The 23,416-nt window shown below is 38.1% G+C and overlaps 4 protein-coding genes and 1 pseudogene across 5 annotated transcripts; 1 reads left to right on the top strand and 4 right to left on the bottom strand.

The window, feature by feature from the left end:
* Nucleotides 1-322: 322 nt before the first annotated feature.
* On the bottom strand, nucleotides 323-4,497 carry LOC116005310 (serine/arginine-rich splicing factor RSZ21A-like). 2 transcript variants are annotated; one of them, XR_004094945.1, is made up of 8 exons: nucleotides 4,370-4,497; nucleotides 3,787-3,885; nucleotides 2,980-3,068; nucleotides 2,518-2,752; nucleotides 1,768-1,890; nucleotides 1,635-1,682; nucleotides 1,149-1,347; nucleotides 323-1,035 (listed from the first exon to the last, which is right to left on the bottom strand). XR_004094945.1 is itself a non-coding variant. In XM_031245580.1 (7 exons), exons 2-7 carry the CDS (start codon nucleotides 3,873-3,875, stop codon nucleotides 1,341-1,343), a joined length of 591 nt encoding a protein of 196 aa, XP_031101440.1. In that variant the 5' UTR covers nucleotides 3,876-3,885; nucleotides 4,370-4,497; the 3' UTR covers nucleotides 338-1,340. The 2 variants fall into 2 exon arrangements, 1 of the variants encoding a protein (XP_031101440.1); XM_031245580.1 differs by having other exon boundaries at nucleotides 338-1,347.
* Nucleotides 4,498-6,302: 1,805 nt separating this feature from the next.
* On the top strand, nucleotides 6,303-11,005 carry LOC116004635 (putative potassium transporter 12). The gene is made up of 9 exons (XM_031244760.1): nucleotides 6,303-6,560; nucleotides 7,389-7,617; nucleotides 7,721-7,969; nucleotides 8,069-8,119; nucleotides 8,351-8,611; nucleotides 8,832-8,884; nucleotides 8,972-9,086; nucleotides 9,187-9,441; nucleotides 9,769-11,005. Exons 1-9 carry the CDS (start codon nucleotides 6,303-6,305, stop codon nucleotides 10,818-10,820), a joined length of 2,523 nt encoding a protein of 840 aa, XP_031100620.1. The 3' UTR covers nucleotides 10,821-11,005.
* A 1,980-nt stretch (nucleotides 11,006-12,985) lies between these two features.
* LOC116005178 (pectinesterase-like) lies at nucleotides 12,986-15,015 on the bottom strand. Its single transcript, XM_031245433.1, has one exon. It carries the CDS (start codon nucleotides 14,977-14,979, stop codon nucleotides 13,237-13,239), a length of 1,743 nt encoding a protein of 580 aa, XP_031101293.1. The 5' UTR covers nucleotides 14,980-15,015; the 3' UTR covers nucleotides 12,986-13,236.
* A 1,579-nt stretch (nucleotides 15,016-16,594) lies between these two features.
* LOC116004788 lies at nucleotides 16,595-18,406 on the bottom strand (annotated as a pseudogene).
* Nucleotides 18,407-19,293: 887 nt separating this feature from the next.
* LOC116003514 (cell number regulator 10-like) lies at nucleotides 19,294-23,261 on the bottom strand. Its single transcript, XM_031243405.1, has 5 exons — nucleotides 22,737-23,261; nucleotides 22,566-22,637; nucleotides 22,249-22,461; nucleotides 21,303-21,453; nucleotides 19,294-19,635 (listed from the first exon to the last, which is right to left on the bottom strand). The coding sequence occupies exons 1-4, from the start codon at nucleotides 23,248-23,250 to the stop codon at nucleotides 21,365-21,367; spliced, it is 888 nt and encodes a 295-aa protein (XP_031099265.1). The 5' UTR covers nucleotides 23,251-23,261; the 3' UTR covers nucleotides 19,294-19,635; nucleotides 21,303-21,364.
* Nucleotides 23,262-23,416: the final 155 nt, after the last annotated feature.

The raw sequence follows: 23,416 nt of genomic DNA, 5'->3' as shown, positions 1-23,416 counted from the left end.
CTGCAAGAATGGCAGTAAGTATACAGAACAAAGCCATACAATGGATCATTTGGCACCCACTTTAAAATAGATCATCCTTGCATGAGAGTAACACAATGAATATCTCAAAGACCTTAACCTAGATTTTTTTAGAACAAGACCTTAACCTAGATACTATGGGTTGATTGAGTGCATTAAATACCCCTCACAACACCATAGCAACAGAGACCAAGCTGTATATCCTAAGCTTTCAAGGTCCATGTTTCTAATAATTATACACATGCAATGTCAAATGCAAAATTCTTCAAGAACCCAAGCTTCTAACAATTATGCACATGCAATGTCCAATGCAAAATTCTTCAAGAACCACGTTTCTAATAATTATACACATGCAATGTCCAATGCAAAATTCATTTGGAGGTATAATGCCAAATGCAACATATTCAACTTCAAAGATGCAGTTGACACAAATGGCCTAAACAAAGGGATTGCAAGACGCTTCCACTGCCAAAATTCCTATTACAACTAGAATAGGCAATTACATACTCAAATAAGATTATAAACCAGTGAAACTACAAATGCTTAGGATGGGAGAGAGCACAAAGAGAACTGCTAGAGATGCAAAATACCATACTAACTGGATGAGAAGACTGTAGAAGTTCCTGCTCAAAGTAACCAAAAGTGTACGTAATGAAGCCAATGTAATGTTGTCGTAGTAGTATTGGAAAGAGCAAACATTTGGCAGGTGCAGAATGATGGGTACTAAGCTCTCTAGCTCTTCATCCACCGGGAAGGCAGAGAAGTTGAGTCTTAACACCCAGAGAAGTTTTGAGGCGACAAGGGGCCTTAGCTTCATTTTCTCAAGTGTATCAAACTCATTTAGACGATGGAGTAATGAGGAGCAGGGTGGTTGTAAACAATGTCGATAAACAGTTGCAAGGTGATGCAGATAAGCAGAGTGAGGATAAACAGTTGACGAGATGATGCGGACAAGCAGAGTGATCATTAACGATGTCGACTTAACAGCCGGTTTGTGGTGAAAGCACGTAATCATACCTCAAAAATAGAAAAGATAGCACATGTTACATCCACTCATAGTAATAATGTTGAGCATTAATCACATAATTCAAAGACAGATATAGTTTAGTAGTTTAAAGTACGAAAGAGACCTCCAAGTTTTAGCAAGCCAAACAGAGCAGGCCGATGGAAAATGAAGGGGCACCCAAGGTCCAGGTCCAGGTCCACAATAAACTGAAACGTCACGAGAAATAACTACAACAAAGTTACTCTTCCATCAAGCCTATCAGACTACAGAACATCAAAGATCCTTGAGTATTTCCTCGTCTTCACTACTCAAATCTTCAATCTCTGCAAACAAGCATTAAACTCCATGAGCTTGGCTGCACTAAAATAAGTACAATAGTCCTCTTCTCCCCACCCCCAAAACAATTTAAGAAAACAAACATAATGTTTTCCACAAACTATTTCTTTACCAATATTTCTTTCACTTAAATACTAAGAATATTAAACAAGCACAAGCAAAAGGCCAAAAGCAAAACAAAACCAGAATACAAAAAATAAAAATATCAAGTAAAATCACAAAAGCAAAACTTGTGCAGAAAACATCCCAATAAAATACAAGGCATCGAACTTACCCATTTGCATAGGGTGATTCACGACGGCCACGGCGATATGCTGGTGACCTGCAAAAAATTGATTAAAAAAACGGTTGATCTCTACTTCACCAGAGGAAATACACTAAGCATATTATGCATGCACTTTACATACCCATTGCCATATGGTGAATCTCGATGACCACGGCGATAAGGAGGTGACCTGCTGTAACTCCTACCACGACGAGGAGAAAGGTTGCGACGTGGTGGGGATCGCTTGCCAAGAGGACTATAGCTCCTGCAATAATATGAACATATTTGATTAAAGCATAAAAATGTTCTAAAACTGAAAGCAAATAGCCTATTAAGATATTAAGATAATGATATTGCTTATACAATGTAATCCAATTAAGATGGTACAGAATCTGAAGAAGCATGAGTCTTAAAAATCAGTCAGAAAATATGAAGTACAGAGTAACAATAGGCATATTAGATGACACATAAAACTTGAAATACCCATATTATATGTTCCCATAAAATCTTATTAAAAAACCCCAAACATGTAAAGATAATTAATTAAACAAAAAAATAAGCACATATATAGGAACTATAGAAGTTTTTGGGACCTGAAGCAACAACAATATTGTTGAAAATTAATACAACTTTCTCCAGGAAAAATGATAATGCAAATATTTAATCACCTTGCTGGTGAAAATAGGTCAGCAAGATTATTGACAAATTATTGAAATAAAAACCTCAAAACTAAGTGTAGAGAGATTTAAAATAACATAATGATTAATGAATGCCTCTGATACCCAAGGATGTCTTTTGTAATGATCAGGGAAGATGTACTGTATCTTGACAATTAGATGGCGCACTACTAGCTATATAATAAAAACATAGCTATGTACTTGAGGTTGCATACCTTCGTCCATAACTTGGGCTCCTACGTCGTCGAGGACTGGGACTTCGACGCCGCCCACTTCCCAATCCTCTTGGGCCAACGCGCAAGCGGCATTCACGAGCAAAATGACCAGGTTCACCACATTCATAACACTTTGAATCATCACCTCCACCTCCACCTCCACCTCCACCACGGCCACGGCCACCACGGCCTCCACTAGAATTGTGAGAAAGCTCCACACGCCAGCCATTCTTTCCTGTTATATTAAAACATGCCTACATAAACCTTAAATATCTTAAATATTTAAAACGCTTTAAGAAAATATAATTAATACTGAAACATGAGTGATACACTTTGATAAATATATAATAATACAAAATTCAAAATATAGGTCAAATCCATACTCAAACTTCAGAATTGTGTGATTGGCACTGACAAAAGTTGATTTATCACAGCAAAGTTAAAAATGTCTATTCTATTTACCATCCAATCCACGGATAGCATCTAGTGCATCCCTGCGATCATCAAACTCAATAAATGCATAGCCTGGTGGTCTTCTAGCAACCCATACACTGCACAGATTCCATTAACAAGGAATTAGTCCTAGTCACATGGAAGAACAACAATTCATATAATGGTTGATAAACTCCTAATCCCAGAAGCTTTTCTATGCAGGTGCATAGCTCTCTATCTCAAGCTTGGTTCTGTATATTAAAATAACAAAGTACTAAACTTGATACAAAAATCAAATGTCAAAGAAAACTTATATTTGAAAACAAAAACAAAAAAAAATATTATCCCAATTTCAAACAAAAGAACATATTGAGAAACCCAAATTTCAATGAGATCATATTTTAATTTTAATCTTTAATTAAAGGTATATTTTTATTGCCATTTAACATTGAATTAAGAAATACAGGATGGATAATCAAAATTCAATAAACAAAGTCATTGATGGTCACTGCATATTCCCACTACTAGATAGGCAAGGGGGAAGCAAAAGGAGAATAGTTCACTTATTCCATATCTTACAACTAGAAGCAGTGACTGTTTCTCTCCAATCCCTTTCTATGGCCATAAAAAAGACTCAGGAAGTGTGTTAAAAAAAACCACTCTACACCCACACAAAATACAGACTGGAACTTCTTGTGAATTTGCAGAGACACAAAAGTTATTAGATGATATATTTTTAAAGATTTATAATATATGACAATCACAGTATTAGTTACTACATTTACTCAAATAATCAAATGTGCATGAACTTTAAGAATAAAAACGTAAAAGATTAACCTCCGAAGGACACCATAAATGCGAAATTCATCCTCGAGCTCCCTCTCCGTTACTCTGGGATCCAAGTTCCCAACGTACACCCGGGACATTGTGTCTTACCTACAAATCACACGCTGGCTTTTCAAAAATCGCACCTTTTTGGAAGAAACTTTTTTTTAATCCATTCAGAGCGAAAGATAGCGTTTAAGAACCAAAAAAAAAAAAAAAACAAAAAACAAAACAAAGCAAAACAAAACAAAAAACCAAAAAAAAAAAAAAAAAAAAAACAAAACAAAGCAAAACAAAACAAAAAACCAAAAAAAAAAAAAAAAAAAAAACAAAACAAAGCAAAACAAAACAAAAAACCAAAAAAAAAAAAAAAAAAAAAACAAAACAAAGCAAAACAAAACAAAAAACCAAAAAAAAAAAAAAAAAAAAAACAAAACAAAGCAAAACAAAACAAAAAACCAAAAAAAAAAAAAAAAAACAAACAAACAAAAAAACGAAAAACAAAAAAACACCCTTGCATACATCCAGAAATCCATACAGATATGCATAAAATAATGCTAGAAACATAGATAAGTCTTGAAAAACTGAAACTTACCGAGAGTGAAGGTAAGGGATTTTCAAAATCGGAATCGGGGGCCTAAAACCCTAGGAGGTGTTCGGACAGTTTAGAACTCGGAGGGGAAGGGTGGTGCAACTTTAGAAGCCCTCTAGACCCTTTTCCTTTTGGAGCAGTGAATTGGGACACGTGTCGGCAGTAGACACGAAGAGATGGGTGTCATTATTGGGCCACATATTTTTGAATAAGCCCAGATACAAACCCATTTAATATTTACATGTTAGATTCTTATCGGGCCATCGGGCTAGATTGTTTCAGCCACCTGTCTTATTGGGTTAAAATATTTCGACTTTAACCTTAAAAATTTTCAATTTTTTTGAACCAACTTATTAATTTCGGGCTAAAATTATCACCCCTGTTTGTGATACAATTTAGAAGTGGCATTATCCTTTCCCTAATAATCGAATTGCAAATTCACAGTATTTTTCATAATGTCAAATGATATAATAAATGGACAGAATATATGTTTCAAATAGCCAGAATACGATACGGGATTAGGAGTATGATTTAATATGTGGGGACCGCCAAGAAAAAAAAAAATCCCAACTTGTAATATTATTGCGGCATTATTGGAAAATTAATTAAATGACAGGCCGCAAAAATAATTCAACTTACGTCACATACAATCATTTCCAATACACTGTATACGGAAATAATAATTAATAATTTTTAAAAATATTTATTTATAATTGACTAGTTCAAACTATAAAGGTCAATAGACAACTTTAATATAGAGGTGAACTTAAAACCTTGTAAATTTTAAAGGAGAATCATTATATCGCGAATTAAGTAGTTGCATAACAATCATACTAACTAATGCTAAAATGCTACAATCACCTCCCATTCCACATTATTTATTCTTATATGATGATATTTGATTAGTTTATTTTATATTTGATTAATAAGTAGATTACTTTTTTAAAGGTAGGTGTAGTTAACATATTTAAGTAGTCAATAAATGGAAAATATTATATTTAATTTGTTGAGTTTGTGAATTGTGCATCTAGATGATGTCAATTGAGAAGATGAACATTAGAGCCATCAAAACGGATTTTATTTGCTGGTTCAACCCTCTAAAGAGCATGCCTAAAAGATTCACCAGCCCGCCTATATGTATATACATATATATAGTGAATGTTTTAATACTAATATATTAGTATATATATACTCCTTCTTTCTTATTTTGGATATCTTCATTTTGCACTTTATTACTATTCATTGGTCAAACCAGCTATATATTTATTGTTTATTTTATTGAGTAATTCTAATTATTTTTAATTTTTTTTCATTTAATAGTATTTTAATGTAGTTTATAAACATATAAATTTTATATATTAATATTAAATTTAATATTATAAAAAATTAAATTAAAAATAACTTCAGTCAAATCTCTTTTAACCCAGATAAATAAAATGGGAATGAGTGAATAATAATTATTGGTTTTTTTTTTTGTATAAATGATTTTAGACAAAACTCATTTTGAGCAGATGGAGGGATGGAGGGAGGGAAAGTAAAAATGAAAATCATGCATGACGGACGATTGCTTAGTAATTCACGCGAAAAAGGACAAAAATGAGAAAGGAAAAGAGTCTCACGCTTACAAGTAACAACAAACCAAATAAGATTATATTCCCTTTTCAAAAAAAAAAAAAAAAAAAAAGAGATTATATTCCATGTGAGGTCTCGCGGGTTTTTGCAGTGTCCTGGGGTGCTGACGAGTGACAACCCAGGGCCCGAGGGGGTCCTACTGATCCTCAAAACAAATTCAAAGAAGTGTCAACACCAGGTTTGCTGCTTGGGTTTTGTCAGAAAATTATATCATTGCATTCACAGAATATTTTACTTCTCTTTTCTATTTATCAATAATTGGAGAGGTTGAGTGATTGGCTCATTCTTGATTGGGGGGAGAAGAATGGAGAGAGGGGAGATAGAAGAGAGTATTACAGTGGGATTGTTGAGGAGGACTGGTACCGGCGGGAGTGGGGAGTCAAGGTGGGTGGATGGGAGTGAGGTGGACTCAGAGTCACCTCCATGGTCAATACATGGGGACGAGGGGCTCAGAGAAGGGTACGGATCTGTTAGGAGAAGGCTTGTGAAGAAGCCCAAGAGAGTCAATTCTTTCGATGTTGAAGCCATGGAGATTGTTGGTGATCATGCCCACCATAAGAAGGTAAAAAATAAAATAAAAATCCAATCTTTGAGCCCTCCGCATTATCAATTTTCAAGAGATTCAATTATTCACCTCTTCTTTTACTGCTTCTATCGGCATAAGTAGGTTAGAATCTAATAGATTGCTTAACTCCTGTTACTGCTGCTCTGTCTATGTCTCTATGTACTTGTTGTTTTGACCGTCTCCCAGTGGTTGATTCCATAATTTTGAGAATCTGAGTTTCCTTATTCTTTTAAATGGTTGATTGCTCTATGCAGTTCTTGTATCTATGTTTAGTTTAGTTAAGGAAGACCAACTATGAAAAATATTTGATGATGGGTCATGGGTATTAAACACCTGATCCTGATGTTGGGCTTTTGGAATGCTAATATGGCCTGCAGTTTCAATACTGATTATATTTGGAGTTTTAGTTTCCAGAATGAGTTTTAATTAATTTTAGGGTGAAGAGGGAAGCCCGCAATCACTACCTGAGGATGTACACTTGGTGAACCCCGCCTTGTGTCCCTCGCGGGCAATGGACCACACGGAGGTAAATCAGCCTAGGTTTCCCACAGCTGACCAGCTCAAACCAAGAAGGTTGGGATTCCAACTTGTGCCCTTGTGGTTGCAAGTTTGTATTCTTAGCCATCTTGGTTGAGGTTACCCTCGAGTTTAAAAGAACTTGAGTGAGTCTTGTGCGAAAACTGCATATGTAAATAGGATTTCTTTGTGTTTTGTTGTTTTTTTGCTTAAATTAGTTGTAACGGGATGCTTCACATAAGTCCTATTAAGTGTTAGAGCAAATATTGAACCATCTTTCTAAATTCTATTGTTATTTGAATAAATCAGGATCTTTCACTTGCGGGAACTCTTGCTCTAGCATTTCAAACGCTTGGTGTGGTATATGGTGATGTGGGAACAAGCCCTTTGTATGTTTTTGCTGATGTGTTTAGTAAGGTAACCATAACTTCAGAAATTGATGTCTTGGGGGCATTATCGATAGTGATATATACAATTGCTCTCATTCCCCTCATGAAGTATGTATTTATAGTACTGAAGGCCAACGACAATGGAGAAGGTATGGGCATTTTGCTTCATGTATATATTACTATTGACAAGTCACACGCTATTTTTCTGGGAAAAAGATGGTTTGATTAACAACTTCATGAACCTGATGGCAGGAGGAACGTTTGCTCTGTATTCATTGATCTGCAGGTACGCAAATGTTAATCTTCTCCCAAATCGCCAGCCGGCCGATGAAGGTATCTCCAGTTTTAAGCTCAAGCTGCCCACACCGGAACTGGAAAGGGCACTAAATATAAAGGATGCACTGGAACGTAAATCCTTTTTGAAGACCCTTCTCTTGCTCTTGGTCCTCACAGGAACATCAATGATTATAGGGGATGGTATCTTGACACCAGCAATGTCGGGTATTTCTCTTTACTAGCACATCTCCACAAGTTTTTATTATTGGAATTATACATCCATTCCGTTCTAATTGTCTCCTACGTGATACTTTTCTGTTGCAGTGGTGTCTGCTGTGAGTGGTCTTCAGGGTAAGATACCCGGTTTTGGAACAAGTGAGTATGCTTCATAGTTCTCTTGCCTTGACTCAAAACATAGTTTTTTGGACGTAAATCTTTAATCTTGTAGTAAATTAAACTCGTGCCTATTACAATACATTGGTTTTCATGGTTAAAGTTTACCTTAGGAGCTTTCAGTCTGTCTTTAATATTGAGAACTGGCGGAAGTGTAGACATCTTGGCGGAAGTGTAGACATCTTGTATGACTCATACCGATTCGTTTTGCAGATGCTCTTGTTATCACTTCGATAGTCATACTTGGTGCATTGTTCAGCATACAACGATTTGGGTCAAGTAAAGTTGGCTTCACATTTGCTCCAGCCCTTGCTATCTGGTTCTTTAGTTTGGGGTCAATTGGAATTTACAACCTGTTTAAGTATGATGTTTCTGTGGTAAGGGCATTGAATCCAGCTTATATCTTTCTTTTCTTCTCGAAGAATTCCAGTAAGGCATGGTCAGCTCTCGGTGGCTGTGTTTTATGCATCACAGGTATGTAGCCTTTTATGCTCCTTCAATCTCATCTTTTTTTTATCACGATTGCATTATGGATAAATGTTTTTAAGTCTATTAAGCACATCTCTAGGGTTCATATTTACTTGCCTGAGCACTATCATAAACACTCAACCAGTGACATAAAATAGTGGAAGTCATTATTTGTTATGTTCATTACAAAATTTATAAGCTATTGATATCCAGTGCCGGGATGCAGGAGCCGAAGCAATGTTTGCTGATTTAGGTCATTTCTCTGTGCGATCTATACAGGTTACTTTCTCTTTAACCCTAGCCTAGGCTCCATTTTCAATGACTCACCTTAAACTCGATATTTCTATTGCATCTTGACCACTGCAGATTGCGTTCACTGGCGTGGTCTTCCCCTGCCTTCTCTTAGCCTACTTGGGCCAAGCTGCATATCTCATGAAACATCCAAATTCAGCCAGCACAGTATTTTATTCCTCTGTACCTGGTAAAAATGCTAGTTTTCGTACGGATTCTATTAGAGAATTGTGTAATTTTGAATATATGTGCTACATTTGACACACACTTCGGTAATCATGAACGAACAGATGGGTTTTTCTGGCCAATATTTGTGATAGCTACAGTTGCTGCTATAATTGCCAGCCAGGCCATGATATCTGCTTCGTTTTCTTGCGTCAAGCAAGCCATGGCTCTCGGATGCTTCCCACGGCTAAAGGTAGTTCACACCTCGAAAAGGCACATGGGTCAGATTTACATTCCCGTAATCAATTGGTTTTTGATGCTCATGTGCATGGCTGTAGTTGCTGCTTTCAGAAGCACAACAGACATAGCAAATGCATACGGTAAACTTCTAACTTCAACACTCCCGAAATCATTCTTCTTGTCCATGAATGTTTTTATTTGTATTCACAAATTAGTAATCCTTACAAAAAGGAAGACATCAGAGATTGGGTCAAGGTCACTCCAAACCACACTGAAAGACTGAATCCAATAAATTAACTAGTTTAACCCGTGGCTTTATAAACCCATATGTTCTCTCTTATTTTTTCAATGTGGGACACTCTTAACAGTTATATTAAAATGGGGAACGAAGTGCTCGATCTATATTGGTGAAGATGTGAGCTGCAAATGTTCTATATCACGGGAATCACCAATTGTCTTTGTTGCAGGCATAGCTGAAGTTGGCGTGATGTTGGTGAGCACCACTATGGTTACGCTAGTGATGGTTTTGATATGGCAAACGAATCTGTTTCTAGCGTTGTGCTTCCCGCTTGTATTCGGGTCAATAGAGCTTCTGTACTTGTCTGCTGTACTGTCAAAAATCCTGGAGGGCGGTTGGCTTCCGCTCGTCTTTGCTTCGTTCTTCCTGTCCGTGATGTACGTGTGGAACTATGGGAGCGTGTTGAAGTACCAGGTCGAGGTGAAGCAGAAGATCTCGATGGATTTCGTGTATGACCTCGGGTCTACCCTTGGAACTGTGCGAGTGCCGGGCATTGGCCTGCTTTACAACGAGCTCGTCCAAGGTATCCCCTCGGTTTTCATGCAGTTCCTGCTCGACCTTCCAGCAATCCACTCGATCATCGTGTTTGTTTGCATCAAGTATGTCCCAGTGCCCGTCGTCCCTCAGGAGGAACGGTTCTTGTTCCGAAGGGTCGGCCCGAAGGACTACCACATGTTCCGGTGTGTTGCCCGATACGGTTACAAAGATGTGAGGAAGGAAGATCACCAAGCATTTGAGCAGCTCCTGGTGGACAGCCTTGAGAAGTTTTTAAGGAAGGAGGCTCAGGATCTTGCCCTGGAGAGTGTCAGCAGCGTGACACGTCAGACTGATGACGTGGCATCCACCAGGTCATCTGACGCGGGAGATGGCAGTGGGATAGAGGGTCTCAAGGTTCCATTGATTCAGCAGGACGAGGGGTCGGAAGAAGGCGTGGCGGCCGATGATGAGTCAGCGTTGCTATTGCCAGCTAGCGCCATGTCAGCGGACGAAGATCCCAGCTTGGAGTACGAGCTGTCAGCGCTCCGCGAAGCCACCGAATCGGGTTTCACGTACTTGCTGGGGCACGCTGACGTGAGGGCCAAGAAAAGCTCATGGTTCATCAAGAAACTCTCCATCAATTACTTCTACTCATTTCTGAGGAGGAACTGCAGGGGTGGGGCCGCCACAATGCGAGTTCCTCACATGAATATAATCCAAGTTGGGAAGACATACATGGTCTGATCTGGGGTTTAGTGTTTTCCTTTCCTTAATTCTTCATATGCCTCATTATTTTCAGTGGCATAATGTAGTGATTGATTTGATTGGTGTGATACCCAGACCCAGCTGCTGCCCAGATGAGATGGTAGCTTTTGTACCTATCTACATGCATCTAAATGAAGAAATTTATGGGTGTGTTTATTTGAACATGGGAATTGGATTAAATACTTGATTAAATACTTAATAATTGAAATGAGTTTTTGTTGAGATTAACAAAAACAAGAAATAATAATAATGGTAAAAAAGTATAAAAAAAAAAAAGATAAATATACGTGATTCGATAATGTGCCTACTTTTATGAGAGAAACTACTATTCTTCTCCCAAACTTTAGGATATAACCAATGTATTAGGCATCTAATTCTTGTGTAGTGGGTCTACCCAAATCCCTTCACCCTATTCTTTATAAGAGATTCATATTCATAATCCTTATATATATGAGACAAACTGAACAATTTTGGTAAATGTATTTTGCATGTTTAATAATAGACTAAAATTGAAATGATTATCAATATGATAGGACAAATTGAACAGTTTTGGTAAAAGTATTTTGCATGTTTAATAGTATGTAGACTGAAATTGGAATGATTATCAATATGTTTGGTTTTATATGACTGTACACTACAAGAAACAGCTTAATTAGTGGCGGTTAGTGATTATTGAGAAAATTGTTGTTCATCTTTATACCGTTGTTTATGCACATTTTTCTTTTAGTGTGTATAAGAATGATCAAATTTGTGATGTATGTAAAAAAAAAAAAAAAGAGCAAGTGAATTCATAATTCAAATCCAAGCCACATAAAGCAACATCAAAGTCGCTAAGCTTATTGTATATGAATTTATTTAAGCTTATCGATCCTGTCACTGTAAGTGATAAGAAATACACATGGTTAGTGGTAGATTAAAATGAAGTTGATCAAAGATTGCCAGATTTAATGTGAACATTTAGAAAAAAAAAAAAAAAGTGTCCATAGTGATCGAAAATTAGGTTAGATAGAGGAACAAATTTTGTAAACAATATGATCAAGACATTTGTAACATGCATGGCTTCCTATACCAACTTTCAACAAAACGCCCGCACACCTCAACAAAATATAGTAGTGATAAGTGCTTAATTACATATATTTTCAATAACATTTTTTTTAATGATTTTTCTTGTATCTCATTTAGTTTAATGGAATATGATGCTCAATTTATTAATATTTTATTTTTAAGAATTATATTTCTAAGCAAAAATGGGAAAATATGCAATTTATATGACATGTTGAGAGTATTTTTGTATATATCTTATATGAAGTCTAATTGAGATGATTCAAGTGTCCAATGGAAAGTTGAGACAATCCTCTGATTTACTACAACTTTTATGTTTAGACTTTTTAGAGATTTGAGCTAAATAAGAGTTAAGAAGGTGGACACATTTAGAGGGTCGTCAATGGTTGGGAAATCTATTTAAGCCGTATTTTAAACACTTTTGTGGGACTTTTGGACTCAAGACTTAATTTGAAACGATTAAATGTACTTTTGGGAGCTTCAACCACTATTTGGAAGACATCTTTACATCTTGGCTTAAATAGATTAAAGGGGGATTGCATTTTTCTATGTTCTTCAATTATTTTACGGCTTATTTGATTTCTTTCATTTTTGCCTATGTTTTGTGGCTAAACTCTATAATACTTAAAAAAAAATTATGATAAACCTTAGGATGAGATCTTATTTTAAATTGTTTGGTAGCTTATTAAATTTCATGTTGGATGAACCTTAGGATGCTTAATAATTGGTAGCTTATTGAATTAATATTTGATGCATGTATTTAGCGATAAGCTAGATTGGTACGGTCTCGACATATATATGCAATTATTTTGGTCTCGCTGTGTTGCTGTCTCGACATATGCAATTTATTTTGTACAAATTAAGGATTTTACACAAGCCATTGGTAATGTGATTGCTGCTAGTGAACCATTTCACAGGTCAAAGAGGTCTTCAGCAACCTATTCAGGAAATTATTAAAGTAGCCGAGGGCAGAAGATTGCCTATGCTATAAGATGTCAACTCGAGAACGACTTCAAAGCTAAAGGCTAGGGGGAATATGCATGCATGGGAGGTATATAAATAAAGTAGGGATAAGGGTTAAATAGACTTCAAACTGTACTAAATTGTGTAATTAGGCCATTCAACTTTAAAAAGCTCCAACTAAGCTTTCAAACTTATTATTTTGGAGCAAATAAACACTTTAACCTACCTGTAATTGCAGGTAAACTTAAATTTTGGCGAACTCCAGCCATCCTCGGACAAAGTTCCGGCGAACAAGTCAAACCGTCGATCTTCCAGTTACCCTTTATTTTAAGTAACCTATCTACTTAGGAATATATCTTAATTTGTTCATTCACACCTTCATCATCCCAGATTCGTAGGGGATACCACTGGGCTTGATCCATTCATCACCGTCCAGGTACGCTCCAGGCGTAAACTGCTGAGCAAGCTCTGGACTAATGTTCTTCCTGTAACCCTTCCAGTTCACCCTATCCGCGGTGGAAGCTCCTGGCCCGCGGTTTTCATACTCCGCGTACCAGAGGGTGTCCAGTGCATAGTCCCCTTCCCACGGAGCCCAACCTTCGGGAGCAATGAACCCGTCGATGTAAGACTGCATGATAACCGTCCTGGAGAACTCCTTCCAGGGCCGCCCGAGGTACACTTTGACGGGCGGGCTCAAAGCTTCCAGGGCAGGGTCGGGGAGGATGGAGCAGTTCTGGAGGACGATGCCGCCGACCTCGTTGTACTCCTTTCTCCCTTGGGCGGTCACCATGCAGGCCTGATTCTCCAACGGCTTCCTCACCACCATCTTGCAGTTCTGGAAGACGGCCTCGGCGTCCCCGAAGATGAAGTCGATGGTGCCCGTGATGGTGCAGTCGCGGTAGTACTGGCGGTAGGCGTGGGTGTAGAGCGTGTCTTGGTAGGCGTCGATGTGGCAGTTGTAAAACATGGTCATATCGGCTGACACCCTTAGGGCCACGGCTTGGTGCTTCTCCGCCCCTGCCGAGTTCTCGAACCCGATGTCCCGTGCAATGAACCCGTCTCCTTCGATTGCCACGGTGGCGGTCTGGTAGGTGCCGACCCCGTCGATGTAATTCTTGTTTCCGGTTATTCTTGTCTTGGTTGGACCCTCTCCTAGGAAAACAACCTTGTTCATCTTCCTGGGAACCACCACGTATTCATTGTACACGCCCGCCTTGATGAAGATCACGAAAGTGCGGTTGTTTTTGGCGGGAACGGCGGAAAGAGCGTCGTTGATTGTCTTATATTGTCCGCTCCCGTCCTTGGCAACCACAATGTCGGGTTTAATGGAAGCCGGATCGGCGGTTAGGTCTCCAACCGGAAACTCACCTTCTAACAACCTATGATTGAGGCCATGATGGAGGCCGGGGATTTTCACGGTATGGAGGAGTCCCGTGAAGCGAGTAATCATAGCCAGGCCGTCGCTGGTTAATTCTCCCGCCATTTTAAGGAGGTGTTTCATGCTCTCACCGGTGTTCCCGGTGGTGTTCTCGAACGCATCTATGCAGGTTTCCTGGTGAGTTATAGCGCCGCTGAGCCAAACCCTGAGGTCCTTAGCGTAATCTTCGATTTTCGTGAGTTTAAAATCCTCGGCCTTGTCGAAACACCTGGTGAGATCATCAATGGAGTATTGTAGCACCGCCTTGCACGTGTCGAGCGCGCCGGAGATTCGGGGATCCTTGCCCTCGACCTCCTCCTTGAAAAGCTCCGACTTGGTAATGGCGGTGTTGATGCTCTCCACCACCGTCGTGAAAGCCACCTTGATAAGCTCCTTTGGGTCGTGAATGTTGTGAACGCCGGCGAGGCTCCTCTCGCAGGTCTCCTTGTAATCCGTCGGGGCGCAAATGGTTTTCGTCGACTTTGTTGCGGATGAAATCAAGCCGTCGATTTTGTCCAGAGGGGATAAAATCCCGCCGGAACCAGAAACGTCGCCGCCGTCACTAGAAACGGCGCCGCCGTCACTGGAGCCTCCGATCAACGATAAACCAGGGAGACCGGAGACGCAGCAAGCCACCAAGAGAATGTAAGCGACGCCGGCGACGGCGACCTTTTTGTTCTTTTCTCCAGACCCCATTTTTATTATTATTAGGCCCCTCTTGAATGGGGTCTATTATTCTAGAGACGCCTATGATGATTGAAATATGAGGAAAATCCTATTTATAGCATTCCGAAACTATAACCAAAGCCACAGATAAAAGTAGCTAAAAACATTCGATTCAGTTGATGAAATTGAGGATCAGAAATGCCGTACGTTGAATTTTGTTTGATCGATCAAATTCACCTCGTCCCATTGTAACTCCGCTGTCGATGCATGGCTAAATCATAATGATTATGGACCCAATGAAACTTCTTAATTATGACCTTGTAAATTAGAGGTAACTCAAATTTTTTTAATTATCATTTTTCTTTTTAATATAATTTTATTTCTCAATATAAACATATATAAGTATTATGATAATTATTAATCATTTTAATGTAATATTAATTATATGAGTTCTATTATTTATTTATTATTAATTCTTAAATCATTTGAATATAACTAAACTTTAAGCCAAGACCTTGTGGTCAACACCAAGTTATACTCTCATATAGGAGGTAAGTAGGTTGAGAAAGTAATTATGAAAAAAAATAAAAACTTTAATACTGTGTTGCATTGTAAATAGTAATGTTGAGCAATTATTTTGGATTTTCATCTTCACCTAAAAAAGAATAATGCAACGTGTAAATAAGTTTGAAATTAAATTAAAAGGTAATATATATACTGTATATGAGAATACTAATTTCATGAGATTAGAGTAATTATTCTTAATGTGTTTTTGTTGAGATTAGGGAGACTACGATACATAGACTCTCAATCTCTATCTAAATTTTGTAGATCTTAAGAAAAATGTCTAGTTACATCAAAAGTTTAAGTGAGGAAGTCAAAGTTAGGAGTAAAATTAGAGAGTTTAAGTAGTATTTTTCAACTTGGAATAGTCTTTATTTTCAACATCTTCAATGAAATTCTACTATTTTGTTGAAAGTGTCTTAACTGCATCTGGTTTACTGGTTTTGGTTTTAGCGAAGAAGGAAGAGTGTGGTTTTAGCGAAGAAGGAAGAGTGTTTCATATATGATTGAGACCTTAGTTATATTATGTACTCTCCATCTTGCAGCAGTTGTTGATATCTTGGAATGCTAATATTCCCCCTATAAAATTCATATGCTATTAGTCATAAGATTTTTATTTAATTGTAGGTTAATATATAATATAATAAAACATATATTTGCAATTGGAAAATGAGTAGTACATGGTGTTCCATTAGCATAACTTGTTAGCCAGATAACAATAGTAGTTGTTCATCGCATTAGCCAAACATAGATTCATCAATAAGATATCCACTTTCATTAGATATTTCAATATCCATTTTACACTTGTCATATTCACTACACAAAAAATCACGAATCGCCCCACTTTCTGTTATTAACAAAATCTATACTATCTATACTATTAATAAAAATAATATCCTTAGTTTTAACTTCCCGCCCAAAACAGACCTATAATATTATGGTTTGCTTAATATTGTAAAAAATATGGTAATACAATTCCTATCCCTAATACAATAGTAAATTAAAATAGAATGCCTAATAAAATATATTTTTCCCTACGTTCCTATTCGTAATATAATTCTAGACTAGAATTACTAATTAATGGTAATAATTCAGTATATATATTTCTCTGCAATGCAATCTATATTACAGTTACACGTTTAGTACAGTTTAAGTAAGCTACCATACATACATAGTTAGGAATCCTAATTGGTCTACGTACACTACACCTTCATCATTCCAGATTCGTAGGGAATCCCACTAGGCTTGATCCAGTCATCACCCCCAGGTACATTCCAGCAGTAAACTGCTGAGCAATATCTGGGCTAATGTTCTTCTTGTACCCATTCCACTTAACCCTAGACGCCGTTGAAGCTCCCGACCCGCGGTTTTGATACTCCGCGTACCAGAGGGTGTCCAGTGCAAAGTCACCATTCCACGGAGCCCAACCTCCGGGGGCGATGAAACCGTCGATGTAAGACTGCATGATGACCGTCCTGGAGTACTCCTTCCAGGGCCGCCCGAGGTACACTTTGACGGGCGGATTCACAGATTTGAGGGCGGGGTCTGGGAGGATCTCGCAGTCTTGGAGGACGAGGGTGCCGACCCCGCGGTGCTCCTTTCTGCCTTGGGCGGTCACCATGCAGGCCTGGTTCTCCAATGGCTTCCTCACCACCATCTTGCAGTTCTGGAAGACGGCCGCGGCGTCCCCGAAGATGAAGTCGATGGTGCCGGTGATGGTGCAGTCGCGGTAGTACTGGCGGTAAGAGTGGGCGTATAAGGTGTCTTGATAGCCGTCCATGTGGCAGTTGTAAAATATGGTCATATCGGCTGAAACCCGAAGGGCTACGGCTTGGTGCTTCGCTGCCCCTGCGCTGTTCTCGAATCCGATATTCCGGGCGATGAAACCGTCTCCTTGGATAACAACTGAGGCGGTGTGATAGGTGCCAATCCCGTCTATGTAATTCCGGTTTCCAGTGATCCTGGTTTTGGTTGGGCCCTCTCCTAAGAAAACAATATTGTTCATCTTCCTTGGAACCTGCACGCGTTCCTTGTACACACCGGCCTTGATGAAGATCACAACAGTCTCCTTGTTTTTATAAGGAATAGCTCTAAGAGCCTCGACGATGCTATTATATTTTCCACTTCCGTCCTTGGCTACCACAATGTCGTGTTTAATGGAGGCCGGATCGGAAGCGAGGAGGCGGCGCGTGGCGGCATCTACAAATGGCGGGAATTCTTCTTTAGTTTCAGCTGATAATAACCTACGATTGAAGCCGGGGATTTCGAAGCTCTGGAGGAGCTCTGTGAAGTGAGTAGTCATAGCGAGGCCGTTGCTGGTGAGCTCATTGGCGGTTTTAAGGAGGTGTTTCATCTTCTCACCCTTGTCGCCCGTGGTGTTCTCGAAGGCATCTATGCAGGTCTGCTGCTGTGTGATGGCACCGCTCAGCCAAACCTTGAGGTCGCTAGCGAATTCTTTCACGTGCTCCATCTCAAAATTCTCAACCTTCTCGAAACACCTCTTGAGATCATCAATTGAGTTGTTTAGCAGCTCCTTGCACGTGTCGAGCGCGTCGGCAGTTCTGGGGTCCTTGTCCGCCTCCTTGAGAAGCTCCGACTTGGAAATGGCGTCGGTGATGTTCTCCACCGTCACCGTGAACGCCACCTTGATAAGCTCTTTGGGGTCGCTAGTGTCCTTAGCGTCCGCAAGGCTCCTCTCGCAGGTCTCCTTGTAATCCGTTGGGGCGCAAATTTCTTTCACCGACTTTGTTGCAGTTGAAATGTCACCGGAATCGTCATCGGAAGATCCACCAAGCCCACCGGAGGAGACGGTGGCAGCCACAACGCACGCCACCAAGAGAAGGGAAGCGACGCCAGTAACAGCAACATTTTTATTCTGTTCTGCAGACCCCATTTTTATTTGGGGTCTATTATTCCAGCAGGATGCCTTGGATGATTAAAATGTGTAAGAAAGTAAAACCCTTTTTTATAGAATTCAGAGACTATCAGTGAACTCACAGATTAAAGAACTAACACCCTTCAATTGAGAAAAATACAAGGCTCTTAGTGTTTTTAGGAGTAGAAGGAACGCTTTCACCGTGGGATGAAAAGTTTGCGGTAGAACATTGCAAAAAATTAATAATGATATAATAATAATAAAATTAAAAACTTCAGGCTAGTTGGCAGTGTTTATAATTTTTTACACTCTATTTGGTAGAACTTATAACTTATTTCAACTATAAATAAGGTTTGTAATTTAGTAACATCAAGTTCTCCTCTCATATAGAAAGTAGTTATGAACTACATTGTAATAATTAAAGTCAATTGTACTAAAAAAAAATTGTAATTTCTATTTGAGTGAGATACATTATAAGTGAAAAAATTGAGTCATTTAGCATCCATTATAACCATTGCTAAGTACTATGTGTTCTATTTGTGTTACCTTAATCGTCAATTAGTCTTAACATCTAGCATCATTTATAACTAATTAGAGATACTTCACATTAAAATTAATATTAATTAATATATTATTGTTTAAATTAAATTGTTAATTTATTTTAAACTAAATCAATTTACCTATTAAAAATAATAATAGCCAATTACCATGTAGTGTTATGACAGTTTATTTGGGTTGAAAATTCTTGAGAACAGATTATTTGGGTTGAAAATGTTTGAGAAAATGTAGAGGGATTTTGAAGCTAATAATAAGAGGGATCATAATTTAAAAAAAGAAAAAAAGAAAAAAAAAAGGGATCATGTCCTTGATGATCCGGAGAGTGATTCTAATAATAAAGTAAGAGATTTTCTTGAAATTTTTTTAATTTTCAAAGTAAAAGACATATAATAACTCAATACAAGTAAATAGGTTTACCAAAAAACTTGTTTCGAGTATTTTTTTTTTTTCCAATTAAGCAAAGCATCCATCAAGAGCATTCTACTATACGTACAATTTCAATATATTCCAAAAACATATTCATATTAGATCTAAGTCTTAATTTCAAAAATTGCAATGCATATATACATGCATCCAGATCTTCAATCTTAGCTTGTGTAGCTCCTTTAACAAAGCCCCAAAGCCCTCTCCTAAATTGTGTAGTCTTCAATTCCTCTCTCTTTCTCATCCCCTTTTCCACATTTTCTGCTCTGCATACCACATTTATATGATATATGTACTTATAATTAGTTATACAATCTATATATTGCATTAAATGTAATAGTTACACACAAGGAGTTATTCATAATAGAATAATTCAATTTATTCATGACGACCGGTATCTATGAATATAGTCTTAAAACATCTTGACTAAATGTCTTTTCAAAAAATTATTCTCAAAAAAAAAAAGTCTTTTCAAAAAATAATTTTGCATGAATAAAATTTTGTGTGGAAAATGACATGCACGTACTTTGTTTTTTAATTATGAGCAAATAGTTAATTCAATTTCTCAATTAAATGTTTTACTTTGTACTACATGTGTTAAGATTATTGTGACAGAATTAATCCTTGAAGTGACAAAAAACATTAATTATAAGTGTTAAACGTTTTTTTTTTAAGATAAGTGTTAAACGTTATTTTTTGTAAATCTAAAACACTCTCACAATTATTTTTTTAAAACATCAATTTGACCATTGAGAAAGCCTATGTTATTGAATATACTTAGAAGTTAGAAGAATGTTGCAAAATTATACTCCGTATTAACAAAAATAACAACGAAAAGCTATGATTTTAAACATTTAACACTTAATGCAAAACTGCCAAGACATTGTGGTCTAGTGGCACCTGGCTGCACTTCTATATGAAAGGGGGTGGGTTTGAGGCTCGGTTAAGGCGATATTGACTCTTAGTGTTTCATTAGTTATCAGCTAATAACTAATTTATCAAACAGTTTTCTACATGCTATTAGCGAGAACCACAGTTATGCCGCTCGACCACAAGGTCTTTGGCCATTTCGCATTATTTAATAGGAAAAATTATAATTTATGCATCTCCATAATGGTCTTATTTGGTAAATAATCAGCCTATCAGCTAATTTTAGCTTATTTGACCACTATTAGTTGGTAAATAATAAGCTTTTTGTAACTCCAAAATGCTAAAATTCAAAAGGCTACTTAAAGCAACCTTTTCAATTAGCTTTTTGAGAAAATAAATTATACCAAACAGCTATCAGCTAACAGCTAATTTATCAAACAACTTTCTACAATCAGCCAATGTTATCAACAAATCATACCTTCTAACCCAAACAGCCAACCCAATCAGCTAACAGCCATTTATCAAACAGGGCCAATATGTTAATTATCAATGTTACTCCTGAATTATTATGGTGTAAAACTGTAAATGTTTCCCCTCAATTTTTAAAACGATACATATATTGCTCCTCCCGTACCGACACGAGGAGCAACATTTACACAACAGCACAACAGGAGGGGCAATATATGTATCGTTCTAAAAATAGGGAAATATTTACATCACTAATAATTCAGGAGTGATATTGATAATTGACATATTATAGTGGGAATAAACTACAATTTTTCCCATCTATTTAATAATTAACATAATAACCATATAAATTTAATTAAGATAGCAGTTATTTCATAACAATACGAAAATATAGAGAACTTGAATCATATTTTCAGAAGTCAAAAGATAGTAAGATACCATGTTTCTCGTTTAAAACTAATAATAAATCCATTTTATATATCCTCAAGTATGTTCCCAACTTTTGTGGTCGATCTTATCCTTCAATTTTAATAAGTATATGGACCAACAACTTAAAAGAAGAAAATAGTAATAATTTTCATCCAGAGAATGTTACCATGATGAATGCCATCCATCCGGGGCAGTACCGTACCAAAATGGCGAGTCTGTTAAAAACTCTTATCTTGCCATCCCTTTTTCCGCTATCGGTGGAGTTATTCTGAACACAGCTACTGTGTTTCTGTCTCTCTCAAGATTCTTAAGCCAACCTTTAAACACACCACCATTCCAAAAAAAACAGACCAAACAATTATGAAATAATTTTAGATTGTTGAACATATAATATACAAACATTAATCTAACTATCAGTTTAGCCATTGTTATACCATGGACCAGAATTCATATTATATCGTGAACCCTAGTCTAAAAATTATGTGTCAACAATTAATAATTTCTATACATGAAATTAATATGAAAAGCCCGTGGGTTGGCCCATGACCCGCACGGGCTAACCCGCATTGGCCCGCCATCCAACTCATCCGGTGTGGTTTAGGGTTGGTTGCGGGTTTCAACCCGCCCTGTGATTTGGCCTGCAGCCCAAACAGGCTAACCCACATTGGCCCACCAACCCACGCGGGCCAAAGATTTTAGGCCCCACACTGTCAGAGGTGGTTTATGGTTGATTGTGGGTTTCAACCCGCACCGTGATTTGGCCTGAGGCCCGCACAGGCTAACCCACATTAGCCCGCCAACTTGCATGGGTCAAAGGTTTTAGGCCCTACCTCGTCCGGTGGTTTAGGGTTGGTTGCGGGTTTCAACCCGTCCCGTGATTTGGCCCACGGCCCGCATAGGCTAACGCGCGTTGGCCCACTAATTCACGCGGGTCAAAGATTTTAGGCCCTATCTCATCTGGGGTGGTTTAGACTTTAGAGTTGGTCAACGTTGATGCCAAGTTTCAATTAGCTTTGACACCTCTACATGTACAGAAGCAAGTAAATGTAGGTATAACGTATAAGTACATAATATAATCTGAAAGTTATTTTTGGGACCGAAAGGTAGAGTACCAATGGCAGGATCATATCCCTGGTTATAAAGCTCGCGATACTCTTGACAGAGAGCACAAAAGCAGCAAAAAGCATGAGTAAGGCAATCTGTGAAATTGTTCCCTTTCAACTTGAATCTTCTTCTCAGTTTGCTTCTGTTGAGGCATGTGTATATAGATGGGGCTATGAACAGATAAAGTAACAATCCGTGGATTATTGTTGCCTCCAAACATGCTGCATGCAATGCAAGCCCACAATATAATATAATTCAATCAAAAAAAAAATCATAAATCCCAGATAGCAATTTACATTCATCAATGCAAAAAAGTTATACTCACAGGTTTTTCCTTCGCTGACAATTTCTGCAATTTGTCCTGACGTTATGCATGGACAAAAACATGTTTTGAGACCTATATATAGTAATTGTTGAAAATGCATAAAAAAGTTGTGTTTTTTCTTTAAATTATAATTTGAAAAATGCAATTAATTAGTTAATTAGCTATACGTACAAGTATTAAAATCTGCTAAACATCCAAAAAGGTTAGTTGACCAGGCTATTTCGTGGTCCCCATCGCTTGTGCTGCCGGTGCCGATTCTCTGAAGATACATCACGCTTGAGGTGCTCGGCGACGGCGGACCCGCCGGAAACCCGTTCACGCATTCGTACGCTCCGGCGGTTCCTTTTCCGGGAGATGGTGGGACCCACACGTTCTTGTTTGGGAAAGATTCCATCGGAGCGCCGTCCCCTTTCCCGGCGCATTCAGCCGATTCCGGCGACAGGCATTTCCCTTGTGGGTATGGGTATGGGTATGGGTATTGGTATTGGTATGGGTATGGGTATGGGTACGGGTACGGGTACGGGTATGGTGGCATGGCATTTCCGGGATATACGGGCGGCGGTGGTGGCACCGCCATCGACGGCGCCGGTGGTTCATATTTGTGGGACCCTTTTGGATTAGGTGGGTCCATGTTCAACTCTCTACCAGATATATTTAATGTAAAAGAGGGAGAGGAGTTGAACATGCAAGATTTGAAGCTTTTTCCTCTGGGGAATGAAAAAGAGACTTTAAGGAATCGGAATACTTGGAAATGGTATTTAATGAGATAGATAGGGCCTTTATGGTTGCCAATGTCCGAGTTAATTATCAAATTGATTCCTTAATTAATTATAATGAAATTATTAATTTAA

Source organism: Ipomoea triloba, chromosome 14 (assembly GCF_003576645.1).
Source record: "Ipomoea triloba cultivar NCNSP0323 chromosome 14, ASM357664v1".
In the NCBI taxonomy this organism is placed as follows: Eukaryota; Viridiplantae; Streptophyta; class Magnoliopsida; order Solanales; family Convolvulaceae; genus Ipomoea; species Ipomoea triloba.
The sequence above is the reverse complement of the archived record's forward strand: the minus strand, read 5'-3'. Positions and strand labels throughout refer to the sequence as shown.